Below are 17742 nucleotides of genomic sequence, written 5' to 3' on the forward strand. Positions count from 1 at the left end.
GGAGCAGGGGAGGAATGGACATCATTCAAGATCCTGGCATTGGAGATGGATATAGAATATTAGAGGGATATGATCCTATTTCTGGTTGAGGCAATAATTACATTTATTTGAATTGTGTGTGAAGTCTACATGTTCTGCTAGAAGAATAGATCTTTCTAAATGGTCAAAGTTGCTAAACACAATATTTGTCAAATGCAAGGAGGATGCTGAATATGTGAGCTCTAAGAAATGTATTTTCTTCAGATGAGAAAAAAATTAGTTACATCATTTGGTCAATATTATTTCACTAACGATTTAATTTAGATTTATAGGAAATAAGATACAGAATCTGTTATAAATATCCCAATTCTACCATATGAATTTCAAGTAATCCTGATTATTACATAACCAGAGGTTTACCAATCTGTGATTTTCTTTTTAACAAATTAAGTTAATCTATAAATTTATAGACACCATTTTTACTGTTATATCATGGGAACAAGCCAGAAAAAAACAAAATCACAAGCCTATTTTATGCTAGAGTTACTTTCTGTCCAGGTCGAAACATTGTTCCACTTTGATTTTTTCTCTTCTTTGGATTTTGAAAGTTTTCATACCTTAAAAAAATGACAGATACTATTTAATACATGTAGGTGCTAAAATTACAAAAGACAGAATTGTTTGTAAATAATATATTTTAACTAGGAAAAAACTGTAACAGAAATTAGAGTTCTTTATTTTTGAGAGTTGAGCATTCCAATTCATAAGAGCAAAGGGGATAAAGCGACAAGTTAGAAAAGAGAAAATCCACATGGCAGTGATATTTTTAAAAATCTTTTTAAACAAGATTTTTTTCCAAGCACACTGGCCAAGTTTAGACCAAGTTTAGAGAGGGATGATTATGCCCAGTGTTTTTGAAGGTGGTAGCAAAATGGGCCTTCTCAATATACTGTTGTACAGTATTTCTGGAAGGCAATAAGCCTTGCCAGAATGTGAGTGTCCTGTGATGCCACAATTCCATCTCAGCCTCGGGCAGCTGAGGCTCTGTGCAAACATTCAGCTCCAAGGATGTTCATTAGCACATTGGTATAACACTAAACACCTGGAAGCAACTTAAAATGTCCAAATATTGGAAATTGTGGCATGGTCATACTATAAAATGACATTAAAAACAAAGTAACATTTAAAATGTGAAAATTCAAGATGTATAGGGGCTGTTATACAGCACTAGTGCAGAGTGGCTTATGGAAAAAAAAAGCATACCAATATATGCTTTGGGAAGGGTGAGAATAAGGGAAAATTGTTTTCAGATTTTTCCATAATAAGGACATAAACATATGTACTTATTGGGGAGCAAAATATGCCACGCCAAAATGTGCCACTCTGGCATGCAGACTATTTGGAGCTGAGGGGAATCAAGACCCAGCAGACTTGGGGAAAAGCCTTTTATCTCCCTTAACTACCCGAGACGAATTTAGGTGTCTCTCCTGGTACAGGTTCCCTATTAGCAGAGATGACTTTTTTTTTTCCTTTGGAGCAGGGCAGACATCTGCTCTCTTATCCTCCATGTGAGGCCCCAGGACCCTGTCCCTTTCCTACAGCTCAGTATGGCATCGAAACCTTACCGCCTGACCAACTTAGCATTTCCTACTGCAGGGGAACCCCTGTATGCAGGACATTGCTTTTCTCCTGTTACTGTCTCTTGTCAATGAACTATTAGACCAGCCAAACAACACAGGAGGGAAGAAGGGAAAATTCTCCTGCCCTTACACTGTACATACACAGGCCCACCGTAAGTACTGTGAAATTAGACAAGAAAGAGTTGTGACTTCTAAAGCCCAGGAATAAACATTTCTTGCATTGAAGTAAGTTAAATCCTTGACCTAGAATAGTCTCCAATCTATGGGGTCTAGAGACAACTGCAAGAAGGCTCTAAATCCAATGTGGGTGAACCATGGTCCACCAGTGGATAAATCCAAATGTATTTAAAAGAAAGCAAAACAAGTATATTTTTCAGAACGGTTCTGGCAAACTACATTGGAATTATTTCGAGCTTTGAAGAAGCTTTTAAAGTTAAATCAGTTCATTATAAATAATTCAAATACAGTCAAGTGAACTGGCTAATGAAAACTCATTTTTTACTTCAACACTCTTGAAGTTTTGGGGTGTTTCCACGCACAGCTATTGTTTTGAAGGGGCCTTTTGTATGTTCAAAATCGATAAATTTAAAAGTTTAAGTGAAGAACTGTTGCCTCTAACACCTATGCTTCTGAATTGGAATCCAGTACTTACAGTTCAGCAAAATTCTTCCAGTCATCTTCGCTAATGGATGGCCTTGTGTGACTCAGAGCAGCCATTAAATGAGACTGGCTAATAGCCAGACTGGCTTTGACTGGGCCTGGCTGGTGAAGGGAGTCCTCCTCCTTAAACAAAAAGGGAAACACAAAGTTAACCTAGGGCTGCCATGAGGAAAAGCAGCAGCCCATGTGTTGTTTCTAGCCATCACTTTTTTTCAGGAGGCCACACATTCCCTATCTCTAAGAGCACTAAAAATTGGTCCGAAGCACAATGCACATGACAATTTGATCCATGTGTTTCAGTCCCTTCTTTATAAACAGAGCTCATTTGCTAACCAAAAGACACCTCAAGAAAGGAGGAAGAAGTTTCACAGTCATTACAATGATCATGGGGGTGGGGAGAGGAAAGCCGTACTCCGCTCTGGCTCTGGTATCGGCCTTTGATGACACTGACGTCGGCCCGCAGCTGCTCTCTCTGTTCCTGGGTCAGTTCTTGGTAACCCTCCTGGGAAGCTGTTCTCAACACTGGAGGCCGGGAAGATGACTGCTCTTTCCCAGCAACTCCGGAAAAGTCCTGCGCTGTGGAGCTTGGTGCAGACAGGCACTGTGGGCTCTGCAGGGTCAAGTGTAGTAAGGAGAGCAGGGAGGAAGAGAGCGGGAGAGAAGTGTATGTTTATCAAGGATTAAAATAAAAATCTGAAGTAGTAAAAACCTTAACATCAACAAGTGTACATTTGAATTCATTGAAATGAAGCTATGTTCATCCTCTGTGTGCCCCAGTATGAAAACTGCCACAAGGTTTTTTCTTAATCCTTTTTATTAAATCTACCACACTAATGCCCTTGGGGTAGGTTCCAAATGTGCCTTATTCTTAGTTTTCTGCATAGTTATACCGTAAGGTTTTGGAACAGTTGCAGAGAAGTTAAGAAACAGACAAAGACTAGAACTAAAACAACAGCTTACTATTCCTGGGAATAAAAACAATTCACTTTTAGATTAAAAACCTGAATAAAGCAAATGTGCAAAAACCAAAAATATAACACATGTAAAAATGTTACACATACCGATAAAGTGAACCACTGTTAATTTTGGGAGGATAGGTGTTAAATGCTGTTCTAATTTAGAAAAGCAAGGATATTGGCCATATGAATCTCAACATATTCCTTGTTGCATTGGTGCAACAAGGTGATGGGGACATTACATCATGGTAATGGGGACATTACATCAACTTTCTCATTATCTTCAACTATCCTCATATCAGAGTTTAATATAAAATGGATCTGCTGCTAATGGTGTTTTAAAACCACTAAGGAAGGGCGAGAAACCCCCAAGATACCAAAGGTCCTCACCAGCCCCGCCTACCCTGGCTCCCTCGGGCTGCCAGCTCTATTCCCATTTCTTACCAAGGGATAAAATGACTAATCAGAGCAAGGAAAACCAAGACTACTTTCTGACGAACCAACCAGCCAGCGCACAGGTGGGGCTGGTTAGGAGAGAGATCACCATCCAGCTCCACACCAACCCACAGCTTTACTATCAGAACCGCACAATGGTGATCGCACAAGATACCAAGTCAGAAGAGGTTCCGTTTCCAAGTTCTGATTCATAAGAGCTTCCAAAGTAGAGCCGGTACATATTGAATTTCGATTCATCTGGAAGCATCTCGGACATCTCTAGAGAAACAAGGGACTGCTCCAAGCCACATTCCCCATCTCCCGCTGAATCGTCAGAGCCACTGCTGTGGTTAAGGAAAACCATTGAAGACAGACTCAGGTCACTATCAGAGCTAGAACTTCCATCCTAAAACACACAAAGGGACAGCAGCTGTAACGATCTAAATAATCTACGGCTCTAAAATGAACACCACAGAGAGCATTCTAACGGACCAGTCCAAGAGGCATTTTTCAAAAAAGCTCTTCTGTCATTTCTGAACAGGGTTCTTGTCCACCCTATGTCCTCTATGATCCCCTCAGATCCCCGCTGTCTGGGGCAGATGGCAAAGGTGTCACAGCTCTCCCACACACAGGAGACCAGCAGTTTTGTGAGCTAGCCACCACCTAAATGCTTTTTGTCCAAATGCTGTATGAGCCGCTGTTAATATGACTCTGTGACAAACTAAGTACGCTGCTATCATGTAACATGTCCAGAGAGAACCCTGGAAAGCCTCTCCAACAACACAGCATGGGAGCAAAGGGCCTGACACCAACCAGCATCCAGGAAACATGCACAGAGCCAAACTTTGGCTCTTGAGGCACATAATAAAATGTTGATTATTATCATCTCCCAAAAACTCTAACAAAGCTAGGATTCAAACCTCTGGATTTTATTTGTATGAATCTATCTTTCAACTATGAAATGATGAATCAGCCATGTGATGCTTTATCATCACACAGTATTTTATAAATAAATGTGTTTTCTGTTAGCGAAGAGGGTGGAGATTCAGTGGTTTGCCAAAAGAAATAGCAAAAACTCGACAGTATCTGATTTAGGAATGGCAGGCCCTGTGAGAATCTCCAACAAAATGGAGGGGAGAGGAGTACACAGGAAAACCTTTCCTAGAACACATAATGTCTTTAATGTAGCGGAAGTCAAATTATCTGCTGCAAAAATTAAAATACCATCTTGAGAGGGAAAGAGGAAAAAGGCTGATGTTAGGTGTGGGGCACAGAAAGTGTGAAATAAACTTAGGATACCCTGTACCTAGTTCTTTCAAGACGAAGCGACCAAAGAATGATGGGGACATATCAGAAGACACAGAAGCCATCCACAAGTGGCTCCTGGGGGCCAGTTCCGGAACAATTTGAGCTTCAAAATAAATACTTTGCTCGATTCCCTGACAGAACTTACTTGCAGCCCACAGGACAGCAGCCGCCCATGTACGGCCTCTAACTGGGCGTTGTAAAGTAAAGCTTTCAGATCAGCTCCCGTGAAGGAGTTGGTTACTGACGCCACATGCTGGAGGTCCACATCATCTGCCAGAGGTAGAGAGTCACTGAGAACGTTTAAAATTTCAAGACGGGACACCTGAAGGGAGAAAAACTAATTGACTTAACAAATAAAACAAAGTTAAATATTATTTCAAATTATATATTAAATTTTTTTTTTTTTACAAATTAACTCTCTAATAAGCTTTATAACCTGAAAAACGTACCCCCATCTACTAACTACCCTCTGGAGCTTTTTCCCTAACAGAACGAAAATTAGGAAAGTGAATGAAAATTAACATTCCTAACCCTTCGGTGTAAATCCTTTCCTACTCAGACTGTGTTTATTTTCTAGATTTTGGCAAATGCGCCAAGGAAGTGTCTCAAAGAAAAAAAAAAATTAATAGCTATAAGTGACAAATTTATACCTTTGAGTATTCATTTGTCTATTTGTTCTTTCACTCATTTATTCATTAGTTTCTACATTTGGGGAAAAGAGCTGGGACAACACAGACTAGGAATGGTGAAAATCTTACCTTTAGGTAACCTGCTTAGATGCTCGCTAGTCATAAGCTTGACTCTTAGTCTTGCCACGATAAGGAGGTGTGTGATCTTTGGACACAGGGAATGTGGACATGTGATACTTTAAGTTTCCTTCCCTTTTTTGCAACTGGCCAACAGGGAAAGACTACAAAGTTTTCAGACTTGCAGGGAAATGGCTGGGCTTTACATCTAACCATGCCATGAGCTAACTGTGACGAAGGCCTTGCCTAAAGCTGGTTTTCTAAGGACAACTTTTATTACCAGGAAGAAGTAAAGTTCACAAGGAAAGAGTGTAGCATTTGTGGGGTTTTAAGAGATTCTAAGTATGAAATTATCACCTGATCAGGAGGAGGACAGTATACACATTTATCGAGTCGGCCAGGCCTAAGCAGGGCGGGGTCGATCAAGTCAGGGCGACTAGTAGCAGCCAACACATAAACACCTGTGGGGGAAAAAATATTCTTTACTAAATTCTGGTGAAACCTGTTACGATAAGAGATTTCTGCATTTACAGTTATTACCCTGTAAGCCTTCCACCCCATCCAACTGAGTCAGCAACTGGTTAACCACACGATCTGTAACTCCTGTATTATCGTGGCCTCTTCGAGGAGCAATAGATTCAAATTCATCAAAGAAAAGAATGCAGGGCTTGGCCGCCTGAGCTCTGGGAAAAAACAAACAATATTTCATATTTGAATAGGGCTTCAGAGTTTGCAAAGAAATTATATGTATCTACATACATATGTATCTGTGCATACACATATATGTGTGTATTTATTTAAGTCTTCACAGCAAACCCTTAAGGAAGGCAAAGCATATGTAATTATCTTTGTTTTCAGTAAACTGGGTCTTAGACAAATCAAGATATTGGCCTAAGATTCATGCATTCCAGACAGGGACTAAAACAAAAACCAGAGTCTTATTCAATCAATGAAATGTTTCTTTGATTCTTATTGTAAGTAAACCTTTTTTATATGCTTATTAGCCACCTTTACTTCTTTTGTGAAATACTTACTCATGTCTGTTATCCATTTAAAATTTGGCAAGCTCATTTTTTTCATATATTATAAGGGATCTCCATAAAATATTTTAGTTCTGTATATTACCTTTCTCTAAACTTTTAATTTTTTTAATAATTGTTTTAATTAAAAACAAATTCCATCTCTGGTAACAGGATGGACCAGATGTCTGAAAAATCACCCTAACAGAAAATACCTGTCATACTGACTGAAAAAAACGCAACACATATCTTATGAAACACACTGCACAGAAGACAAATCCAGGGTCCACAAGGAACTGGAATTACCTGCTCCTTGAAAGTCTGGCAAAAGTCTCAAATAACCAGCTGGGTCTGATTGATTTTTGTGAAGATTTTTAACTAGTGATTCGAATTGTTTTCTAATTCTTTCTCAGATTGTTTCTTCTGTGCTTTATTTTAGTAGGTTATATTTTTGTCTATGTCACCTGTTTCAAGTGTATTCGCATGAAGTTTATATTATTTCATAATATATTCTCTTACCATTTTCTACATTTCTGGTATATCTTTAGTCATGTACCCCTTTTTATCTCTAATATTACTTAGTCATGCTTGCTTTCTCCTTGATCAATCTTGCTGGAGATCTAGTAGTTTTACCAGGCTTTCAAAAATTACTTGGGTTTGTGAACTTCTCTACTGAATTATTTTCTAGTTTATTAAATTTTGCCCTTTATTATTATTTTTTTTTAGTTTAGAAATCCGTCTCATGAAATGAAGAAATATAATCTTTTTAAGGCTATCAATTTTCCTTGAAATAAATTTTGCAGCATCTCACAATTTTAGTAGCATTTTCTCTTTCTCTTTCTTTCATTCTCTTTCTTTCTTTCTTTCTTTCTTTCTTTCTTGATTTTATTTATTTATTCATGAGAGACAGAGAGAGAGAGAGAGAGAGAGGCAGAGACACAGGCAGAGGGAGGAGCAGGCTCCATGCAGGGAGCCCGACGTGGGACTTGACCCCGGGTTTCCAGGATCACGCCCCAGGCCAAAGGCGGCGCTAAACCACTAAGTCACCAGGGCTGCCCAGCATTTTCATTAATATTTAGTACTCAGGATTTTCCATTATGATCTCTTCCTGAACCCATGAATTATTTAGAAGTTTTATTTTTAAATATCTAAACATATGAGAGGGAATTATTTTTCTGTTATTTACTTTAACTTGTCAGGGAATAGTCTGTATAGATATTGTTTCTCTGAAAAAGTTACTGGTTCCTATGTATGGCACCTATGGCCAATTTGCAAAAATATCCAGGTGTGCTTAAAAAAAGACTATTTTCCAGTTGTTGGGTATGTGTTCTACATATGCTTAGATCAGTCTTGATGATGTTTAAATCTTCTACATTTTTACTGTTATTTTTTTTAACCTCAATATAATTACATACTGAGAACTATGTGAAAATCTTCTATGAAGGTAGATTTATCAATTTCTCCTTGCAGTTCTATCAATTTTTGCCTTCAATAAGATAGCTTCAAAATATTTAATACACACAATTTTAGAATTGTAATATCTTTGTGGTAATGTGTCATCATGTGGTGACTGCATTTATCGTAAGAATGCCTTCCTGAGAATGTTCTGTTTCTTAAACTGGGTGGTAGATATTCAAGAGTTCATTTTACTTAAAAAAAAATAAATAAATGCAGTTAAGAGAATGTCCATATATTGGGATTCCTGGGTGGCACAGTGGTTTGGCGCCTGCCTTTGGCCCAGGGCGTGATCCTGGAGACCCGGGATCAAATCCCACGTCGGGCTCCCAGTGCATGGAGCCTGCTTCTCCCTCTGCCTGTGTCTCTGCCCCTCTCTCTTGCTCTCTGTGTGTGACTATCATAAATAACTTTAAAAAAAAAAAAAAGATAGAAAAAAAATTTTAAAGAGAATGTCCATATATCTTATAATGAAATTTTAGAATGACACAAAGTAGTTTTTGAATTTACAGATCTTTCATTCTTAACTATTAGCTTCTGTATTTGGCATATTTTGCATTTCTGTATAAATGCCATAATAAAGGAAAACTATTTCTCTCTTTTATAAATTAATACCGCATGTTGCTGACTTAATTAAACTGGATAATTATGTGTTTCATATTACTTTGAGATTCCTTTGAATAACCACTTAGGATTTACTTTCAGCATTTTGTGAATATTATAAATATTAAATTTTGGAAATATTTGGTGATATAATCCTCACTTATTAAAACATTAGTTCTCCAAAAAAACAACAGACCAAAAACCACTGTTAAATCATAGTGTTTGCCTAAAAAAAAAAAAAAAAAAAAAAATCATAGTGTTTGTTACTTAAAAAGAAGTCATAGGGAACCAACCTAATAAAAATATCCCGAACCGCTTGTTCACTTGCTCCAATGTATTTGCTGAGTAACTCTGGCCCCTATCAGGTAAAATAAAATTAAATTAGAATTGAGATAAAATTATTTAAAAACAAAATCCTGAGCCATGCAGTCACCATGAAACAGTTTGGTAGTTCCTCAAAAAGTCACACATAGAGTTATCATATGCCCCAGCAACTATACTGCTAGGTATATATTCAAGAGAAATGAAAACATGTCCAAACAGAAATGGGTACACAAATGTTTACAGCAACATTATGTATCAGAGCCAAAAGGTGGAAATGACCCAAATATCCACCAATGATGAGTGGCTAAAAACCTGACATACCCACACAATGAAATATCATTCAGCTTTACAAATAACTGAAGTACTGGGGCGCTTAGTGGCTTAGTTAGGCGTCCGACCCTTGATTTCAGCTCAGGGTCATGATCTCAAGATTGTGAGATCAAAATCGCCACTGGTGTTCAGTGTGGAGCATGCTTGAGATTTTCTCTCCCTCTGCTCCTCCCCCTTGTGTCCACGTGCATACTCTCTAAAAGAAAATCTTAAAAAAATACAAAAAATAAAAAGAACTTAAGTAGTGACACTTACTACTATCTGGACAAACTCTGAAAACGTATTAAGTAAAAGCAGCCAGTCACAGAGACATGACACACTACATGATTCCTTTTATGTGAAATGTCCAGAACAGGAAAATCCCGAGACAGAAAGCACATTAGTGGCTGTCAGGGGCTAGGGGGACAGGAAATAAGATGAAAACGTTTTATGTTTTGTTTTGTTTTTTAAGATTTTATTTATTCATGAGAGATACAGAGACAGGCAGAGGGAGAGGCAGACTCCCTGTGGGGAGCCCGATGCAGGACTTGATCCCCAGACCCCAGGATCATGACCTGAGCCAAAGGCAGATGCCCAACCCCTGAGCCACCCAGGTGCCCCGAAAAAGTTTTGAAATAAGAGAGAAGTAGTGGCTACATAGCATTGTGAATGCATTATGTGTCACTGATTTGTATACACTTTATGATGTAAATTTACCTCCATAAAAAAAGAGAAAGATAAAAGATAAATGCAAGACATACCTTGACACTAATGAAATTCATTCCACTCTCTCGGGCAATTACTCCAGCTAGTAAGGTCTTCCCTGTTCCAGGAGGACCATACAACAGTACCCCCATTCTCTGTCGTATGGGCAAGTTTGCAAACAGTTCTGGGTACTGAAAAATACAAGTATGACAAAGAGCTCGAATCTAAAAAAATGACTATGCAGCAAAGTCACGGTACAGAAAGAAGAATTCAGACGGTAGAACTGCCACCTTTACTAACAGAGTAATGACAGAAAATAAAATTCCCACTCAATAAATGAGTTCAAAGAAACTATGGTTGACTTTTTACCAAATGAACCATACAATACATTCTTCATAAAGTGTCTATTAACTGCCTCTGAACTTCTGTTTTCCTGTTTAATTTTATTATTTTTTATTTTTTCCTGTTTTAAAAAATAATATAAAAATACATTAAGAAAATAAAAACCAATCTTTTAATAAGTATACTGCCTTCCCCTTGAATGCTTCACAGGGCAACATAGGATAGCTATGTATATTCAAATATACTCAAAAAAAGAAAAATAATAGAGAAGCATGTATAATGATAACAGCAAGCTCTCCCCAGAGCCTCTGTGCTGAGCAAGCAACTGACTGCTTCTAATTACTGGAGAGCAAGAGGACTTTGTGAACCAGTGAGCCAAACATCAGGCTAATGTCAGCAATATCCTGGTCTCTTCTGTAAGGTATGCCTACTCAGTTCCCCCTGCTGACAAAATTCTAACCCCATCTCTCTCTCTCCATTCTAATCTGGAGAGGCCCCAAAGTCAGCCATTCTGCAGAGAGCCTCGGTGCATCTGGATTCCAATGCCCAAACCCAGCATTTGGAGTCATGATCCTGCTGGCAAGTGCTTCCAATCCCTACATTCTCTCAGACAGGCTTTAACCTGCAGTCCCAGGCCCACTGGCCACGGTTTCTAGGACTTGCCATTTAGTCACATGTAACTGAGGTCCTTATTCACCCATATCTCAGCTCTTTGCATGGGTAGTTCATCTCATGCAATAATCCTTACCTCTCAGATTTGTGGTTCAAATGCACTACACCACCTAGATTGCACCTTCTGATCTTCTGAACAATCTACTGCTGCCCCCTGTATCCTGCCACCTGCCTGGTCTATGCTGCCTGCTAACTCCGTCTTTCTAGGATTGGGACCCAGAGTCTGGAATCTGACCTAATCCCTCAGTTCTGTGGACCTCGATGACTCCTCCAGCTTATTACTACCCATTTCTGTTAAAATCCCAGCAGTCAGTTCATTCTGCTTTAGTACAATCTGAATGATTCCAGCAAATCACAAGAATTATACAATCCACATCAAAACAGACATACTGTAAATATCACCCCAACTTTCTAAGTTATGTACAGGTAAGGAATCTATTAAATACTTTTAAAAAATCTGTTAGAATACCAAAAATAGTGCTGGTATTTATTTGGTAATTCAGTAGATATTTGAATCAAACTGAGATTAGGCAAGCCAACACACAAAGCTATTTCAGTGGTTCTTCTGGAAGCAGGTGCTTGATTTTTTTTTTTTTTTTTTTTTTTAAGTACCTTGGCTGGTAACTGGATAGTATCCCAGAGTATCTGCCGAACTTCATGTAATCCACCAATCTTATCCCAGCCCAGGTCCCTTGGTTTATGCAAGTTGACATTTCGCAGAGAGGCAGGAATAAATCCTTGGAGAGCCTTTTGGAAGTCCAACGTTGTTAAAACTAATTCTGTTTAAAAATAAACACAACTTCTTTTGGTAGTCTTATCTATATATGCATCTTCAAAATACTCTATCATCTAAGCTAGAGATGATTTTCTCCTCACTTGCTAATCTGAATACTAAAATAGAACATTTTAAGTCTTACTACATTAACTTTCTCTGCAATGAAAAGATTTCAAACTTTAAATTTAATAAGAACACATACCTTCCCTGGTGGTTATCCTCTGATGAGAGAGATGAGAATGAATGGCTCGATCCACGAGCACTGTAAAATCTCTAGCCACAAACCCTTCAGTTTCTTTAGCTATACGTTTGAGGTCAAGGTTAGTGAACCTATTTATATCACAGTCCAGTTTATTTTTTATTACATTATGCAGAATTTCACATCTTTGCTCCTAAAAAAAAAATTCAATTTCTAATTTTACTCAAATGTAAACTTATTAGTACATATATTTCCAGAAAAATCAGGTCGATATAATCTACAGTGACAGAAAGTACTGGTGGTTGTCGGCAGGCTGGAGTGGGGGTGGGAAAGATTGCAAAGGAGCACCAGGAAACTGAGGAGTGATGGAAATGTTTGCTACCTTACTTGTCATAATGGTTTCATGGTATATATATATATTAAATGGTATATACAGTATATAATATATACATGTTAAAACTGATCAAATTGTATAAATACCAACTCTGTGGTCTTTGATCATGCCTCAAAAAAGCTGTAAAAAAAAATCACTTTGATAACTGATTGCTCTGTCCAGTAAAAGCCTTTTTAGTAACATCTGGTTCCTTTAAGAGTGGTTTTTGTTGTTGCTCTTATAAAACTTATTTCTAAAAAGATAATTGAGGGCGCCTGGGTGGCTCAGTCAGTTGGACATTCAACTCTTGATTTCTGCTCAGGTCTTGATCTCAGGGTCATGAGTTCAAGACCTGTGCTGGACTCAGCATGGAACCTACTTGAAAAATAAATAGATAGATGGATATTCAATGACCAATACCACTACCATTCTGTTATACTTACAACCAGGTTTAATACTTTCATTCTTCAATAACAATTAATTTGCACAGGGTCTGAATATTTAGGGTAAGAATTTTAAAGGGGAGCCTGGGTGCTCAGTTAGTTAAGTGTTGCACTCTTGATTTTGGCTCAGGTTATGATCTAACAGTTGTGAGATATAGCCCCACGTCAGGCTCTGTGCTCAGCATGGAGTCAGCTTGAAATTCTCTCTCCCGGTCTTTCTGCCATTCCCCCAGCTTGTGCGTGCTCTTTCTCTCTCTCAAAATAAATAAACAAGATTAAAAAAAAAAAGAATTTTAAAAAAGATATTAAAATGTGTTGCCTATCCTGGAACATACTTCTTTGAGCTCACTGCCTCTAAAACCTTCATGAACATGAATCCCCATAGGGGGCAATAGGCTATCTGTGCTTGCGATATTGTAATTTATGATTAATATATATATATATATATATATGGTTTTCATCCCTGTTTCTGGCCTAGATCTCCTAAAACCATTAGAATTTCTTAAGTTATAAGAGTGATAAAGGTGTCTTGGTATTCACACCCTTTCCAACACAGTAGAGTTTATGTTAATGAGGTGACTAACAGAAAGCACCTAAGGATGGGGGCTGGCTGCCAGGAAACCACCCATGAAGAAACGGTTGAAACCTGCAGTCCCACACTTTGACTTCTGGGAAGGAGAAAGGGGCTGAAGGTTCAATCAATTGCAAAAGGCCAAAGATTTAATCAATCATGCCTATATAATGAAACCTCCACAAACACCTAAAAGGAGAGGATTCAAAGAGCCTCCAGGTTGGTGAACCAGAAAGCTTCTGTGTGCCATCGTGCTGGGCTGTAAACTTCACAAGCACAGAGGCTGCTTTTTAAGAACAGAACCTATGTATCTCTTCATCTGGCTGTTGATTTGTATCCTTCAATATCCTCTGTAATAAACTAGTAATCTACTGAGTAAACTAGCTTCCTTAGTTCTGTGAGCTACTCTAACAAATCAGTCAAAGCTAAGCAGGGGGTTGTGGAAACTCTGATTTACAGCTAGTGGATCAGAAGCACAGATAACAAGCTGGACTTGCAACTGGCAATTGACGTAGAAAGCAGTCTATAGGATTGAGCTCTTAACCTGTGGAATCTGATGCTGAGTAGACAGCAGAATTAAGTTGAATTCTAGCACACCCATCTGGTGTCTTGAGAATTGCTTGGCAGTGTGAAGGAAAACCCCACACATTAGAATTGTGTACTAAAATCGTAATGGGTAAAGAATACTGGTGCTGGTAAAGAAACAAATAGTCAAATTTTAAAAAAACATCTATTTGGATAAAAAAGGATAAAGACCATATGAGCATTTCAACAGATGCAGAAAAGGCATTTGACAAAGTACAGCATACATTCATGATAAAAACTTTCTGCAAAGTACTTCTAAGAGGGAACATACTTCAACATAATAAAGGCCTTATATCAGTATTTGAAAAACCCATGGTGAACATCACACTCAATAGTGAAAGACTGAGAGCTTTTCCCCTAAGGCCAGGAACAAGATATGGATGTTCACCCTCACCACTTTAATTCAACATAGTACTAGAAGTTCTAGCCCAGCAATCAGACAATATCCAACAACATCCAAATTGGTAAAGAAGTAAAACTTTCACTATGTGCAGATGACAATGATACTATAAAGAAAACCCTAAAGACGCCATCAAAATTTACTAGAACTGATGAATGAATTCAATAAAGTCACAGTATACAAAACTAACATATAGAAATTTGCATTTGTATACAGTAATAATAAAGCAACAGAAAGTGAAATTAAGAAAATGATCCCATTCACAATTGCACCAAAACCAATAAAATATCTATGAATAAACCTAACCAAAGAGGTAAAAGACTGAAAACTATAAAATATTGATTAAAAAATTCAAGACAACGCAAAGAAATGGAAAGACATTCCATCCTCATGGGTTGGAATTACAAATATTGTTAAAATGTCTATACTACCCAAAGCAATCTACACATTTAACACAATCCCTATCAAAATATCAGCATTTTTCACAGAACTAGAATGATTCTAAAATTTATATGGAACCACAAAAGACCCTACATGGCCAAAGCAATGTTGAAAAAGAAAAGCAAAGCTGGAGGCATCACAATTCCAGATTTCAAGCAATATTACTAAGTGGTAGTAACTAAAACAGTATGGTCTGGCATAAAAATAGACACACAGATCAATGGAATAGAACAGAAAACCCATAAATAAACCCACAATTATATGGCCAATTAATCTTTGACAAAGGAGGAATGAATATCCAATGGAAAAAAGACAGTCTCCTTCAACAACTGATGTTGGGAAAACTGCACACCCACATGCAAAAGAATTAAACTGGACCACTTTCTTTCATCATATGCAAAAATAAACTCAAAATGGACTGAAAACCTAAATGTGATACCTAAAACCATAAAAATCCTTAAAGAAAAAAAATCCTTAGAGCAAAGGTAGTAATTTTGCTGATGTCGTTCTATGCAATATGCTTCTACGTGTATCTCCCTAGACAAGGGAAATAAAAGCAAAAATAAACTTTTGAGACTACATCAAAATAAAAAGCTTCTGCACAGTGAAGGAAACAATCAACAAAATTAAAAGGCAACCTACTGAATGGGAGAAGATATTTGCAAATAACACATCTGATAAAGAGTTAGTATCCAAAATATATAAAGGATAGAACTCAATACCCCAAAAACAAATAATTCAATTAAAAAATAGGCAGAGGGCAGCCCTGGTGGCACACCAGTTTAGCGCTGCCTGCAGCCCAGGGTGTGATCCTGGAGACCCTGGATCAAGTACTATGTCAGGCTCTCTGTATGATGCCTGCTTCTCCCTCTGCCTGTGTCTCTGTCTCTATGAATAAATAAATAAAATCTTAAAAAAAAATGGGCAGAAGGGGCGCCTACATGGCCCAGTCCATTAAGCATCTGCTTTCAGCTCAGGTCATGATCCCAGGGTTCTGGGATCAAGCCCCACATTGGACTCCCTGCTCAGTGGGGAGTCTGCTTCTCTCTCTCCCTCTGCTGCTCCCCCTGCTTGTGCTCTTCTCGCTGTCAAATAATTAAAATATTTTTTTAAATGGGCAGAAGACATGAACACACATTTCTAAGACATACATGTGGCAAACAGACACATGAAAAGATGCCCAACATCACTCATCAAGGAAATGCAAATCAAAACTGCAATGAGGTCTCGCCTCACACCTGAGAAAAAGTATTGACAAGGATGTGAAGAAAAGGAACCCTCTTGCACTGTTGGTGGGAATGAAACTTGGTGCAACCACTGTGGAAAACTACCATTTTTTGGAAGTTCTTCAAAAAACTAAAAGTAGAACTACCCTATGATCCAGTGATCACACTACTGGGTATTTACCCCTCAAAAACAAAAACACTAGTTCAAAGGGATACATGCACCCCTATGTTTATGGCAGCATTATTTATAATAGTTGAATTATGGAAGCAGCCGAAGTGCCCATCAACAGATGAATGGATAAAGATGTGGTGTATACACACACACACACACACACACACACACACACAGAAACATAACTCAGCCATAAGAAAGAATGAAATTTTGCCATTTGCAACAATATGGATAGAGGTAGAGAGTATAATGCTAAGCAAAATACATCAGAGAAAGGCAAATATCATATGATTTCATTCATACGTGGAATTTAAGAAACAAAACAAATGAACAAAGGGAAAAAAAGAGACAAACCAAGAAACACTCTTAACTACAGAGAAAAAACTGAGGGTTACAAGAGGGAAGGTGGGGGGGGATGAGTGAAATACGTGACAGGTACACTTATGATGAAAAAATACATATATTCATAAATCTATTTGCATTTCTCACTAAATGCTCTTTCTTATTAAAAAGAAATGTTTAAAAAAGCTAACTATGTAATGGATGTGCTCAATTAACTTGATTGTGGTAAATACTTCACAATGTATATATAAATTATATTGTACACTTTAAATATACACAACTTTGTCAATCACACCGCAATAAACTGAAAAAAATCCTAATGTCCATGATGTATTTACAGATTTCACCAATGGGAAATGAAGCAGTTTAGAATTTGTTTTTGTTTTTTTTTTCCTTTTGGATGGAATAACAAAATTTTAGTAATTAAAAAAGAAATGTTTTCCAAAAACCCTTGCAAAGAGCATAGTAACATTTCAGATTGTTATAAAGGGAAACTGTGCATCTAAGCACAAAATGCACCAAATGTCACCTTTTAAATATTTGTAAGTATAATTTTAAGGCCATAAATCATTAATAAAATTTAAAAACGAGGGGAGCCTGGGTGGCTCAGTCAGTTGGGTGTCCAACTCTTGATCTCAGCTCAGGTCTTGATCTCAGGGTCATGAGTTCAAGCCCTGCAGTGGCTCCACACCTACTATAAATAAATGTAATTTATTAAATACATAAATAAAATAAAATTGAAAAATTGTTTATATACAGAGGGACACATCTCAACAATCTTCACAAGTAGTATTACCTGATTAGGCGGTTGAATATGTTGGACACACTGAAATATGTGAATTCCTTGAGCGGAGACAAGCCAAGGATGCAGAGAATGTTGAGACTGGCTTGTGGCAATCACTGCAACCAAACTTCCCATGGAAATAAACTCTTTCATCATATCACTCAAAGCTAGAATTAAGCAATACAGCATAAAAGCTTAGTGACTAGAAACATATTTAAAAATTATATAGTCATTAAAAACAATGATAACCTAAAGTTGAGCTTTTAGGTGGAGTACAA

The 17742-nt window shown here is 37.7% G+C and overlaps 1 protein-coding gene across 9 annotated transcripts in view; it reads right to left on the bottom strand.

Moving 5' to 3' along the window:
- Nucleotides 1-278: 278 nt before the first annotated feature.
- Nucleotides 279-17742, bottom strand: part of PEX1 (peroxisomal biogenesis factor 1) — a 71299-nt gene continuing 53835 nt past the window's right edge. For 6 of the 9 annotated variants that reach the window (XM_025471382.3, XM_025471379.3, XM_025471378.3 and 3 more), the window contains 12 exons: nt 17477-17631; nt 12131-12320; nt 11766-11932; nt 10196-10330; nt 9095-9159; nt 6265-6407; nt 6082-6185; nt 5124-5300; nt 3846-4076; nt 2692-2889; nt 2272-2402; nt 279-596 (listed from right to left, as the gene is read on the bottom strand). In XM_025471382.3, coding sequence (XP_025327167.1) covers nt 512-596; nt 2272-2402; nt 2692-2889; nt 3846-4076; nt 5124-5300; nt 6082-6185; nt 6265-6407; nt 9095-9159; nt 10196-10330; nt 11766-11932; nt 12131-12320; nt 17477-17631 — 1781 coding nt within the window. In that variant the 3' untranslated portion in view covers nt 279-511. Of the gene's footprint in view, nt 597-2271; nt 2403-2691; nt 2890-3845; nt 4077-5123; nt 5301-6081; nt 6186-6264; nt 6408-9094; nt 9160-10195; nt 10331-11765; nt 11933-12130; nt 12321-17476; nt 17632-17742 lie in introns of those variants that run through there. The other 3 variants (XM_025471384.3, XR_003145669.3, XR_004804647.2) reach the window with 3 other exon arrangements.

This window comes from Canis lupus, chromosome 14 (assembly GCF_003254725.2).
Source record: "Canis lupus dingo isolate Sandy chromosome 14, ASM325472v2, whole genome shotgun sequence".
NCBI classification, from domain to species: domain Eukaryota; kingdom Metazoa; phylum Chordata; class Mammalia; order Carnivora; family Canidae; genus Canis; species Canis lupus.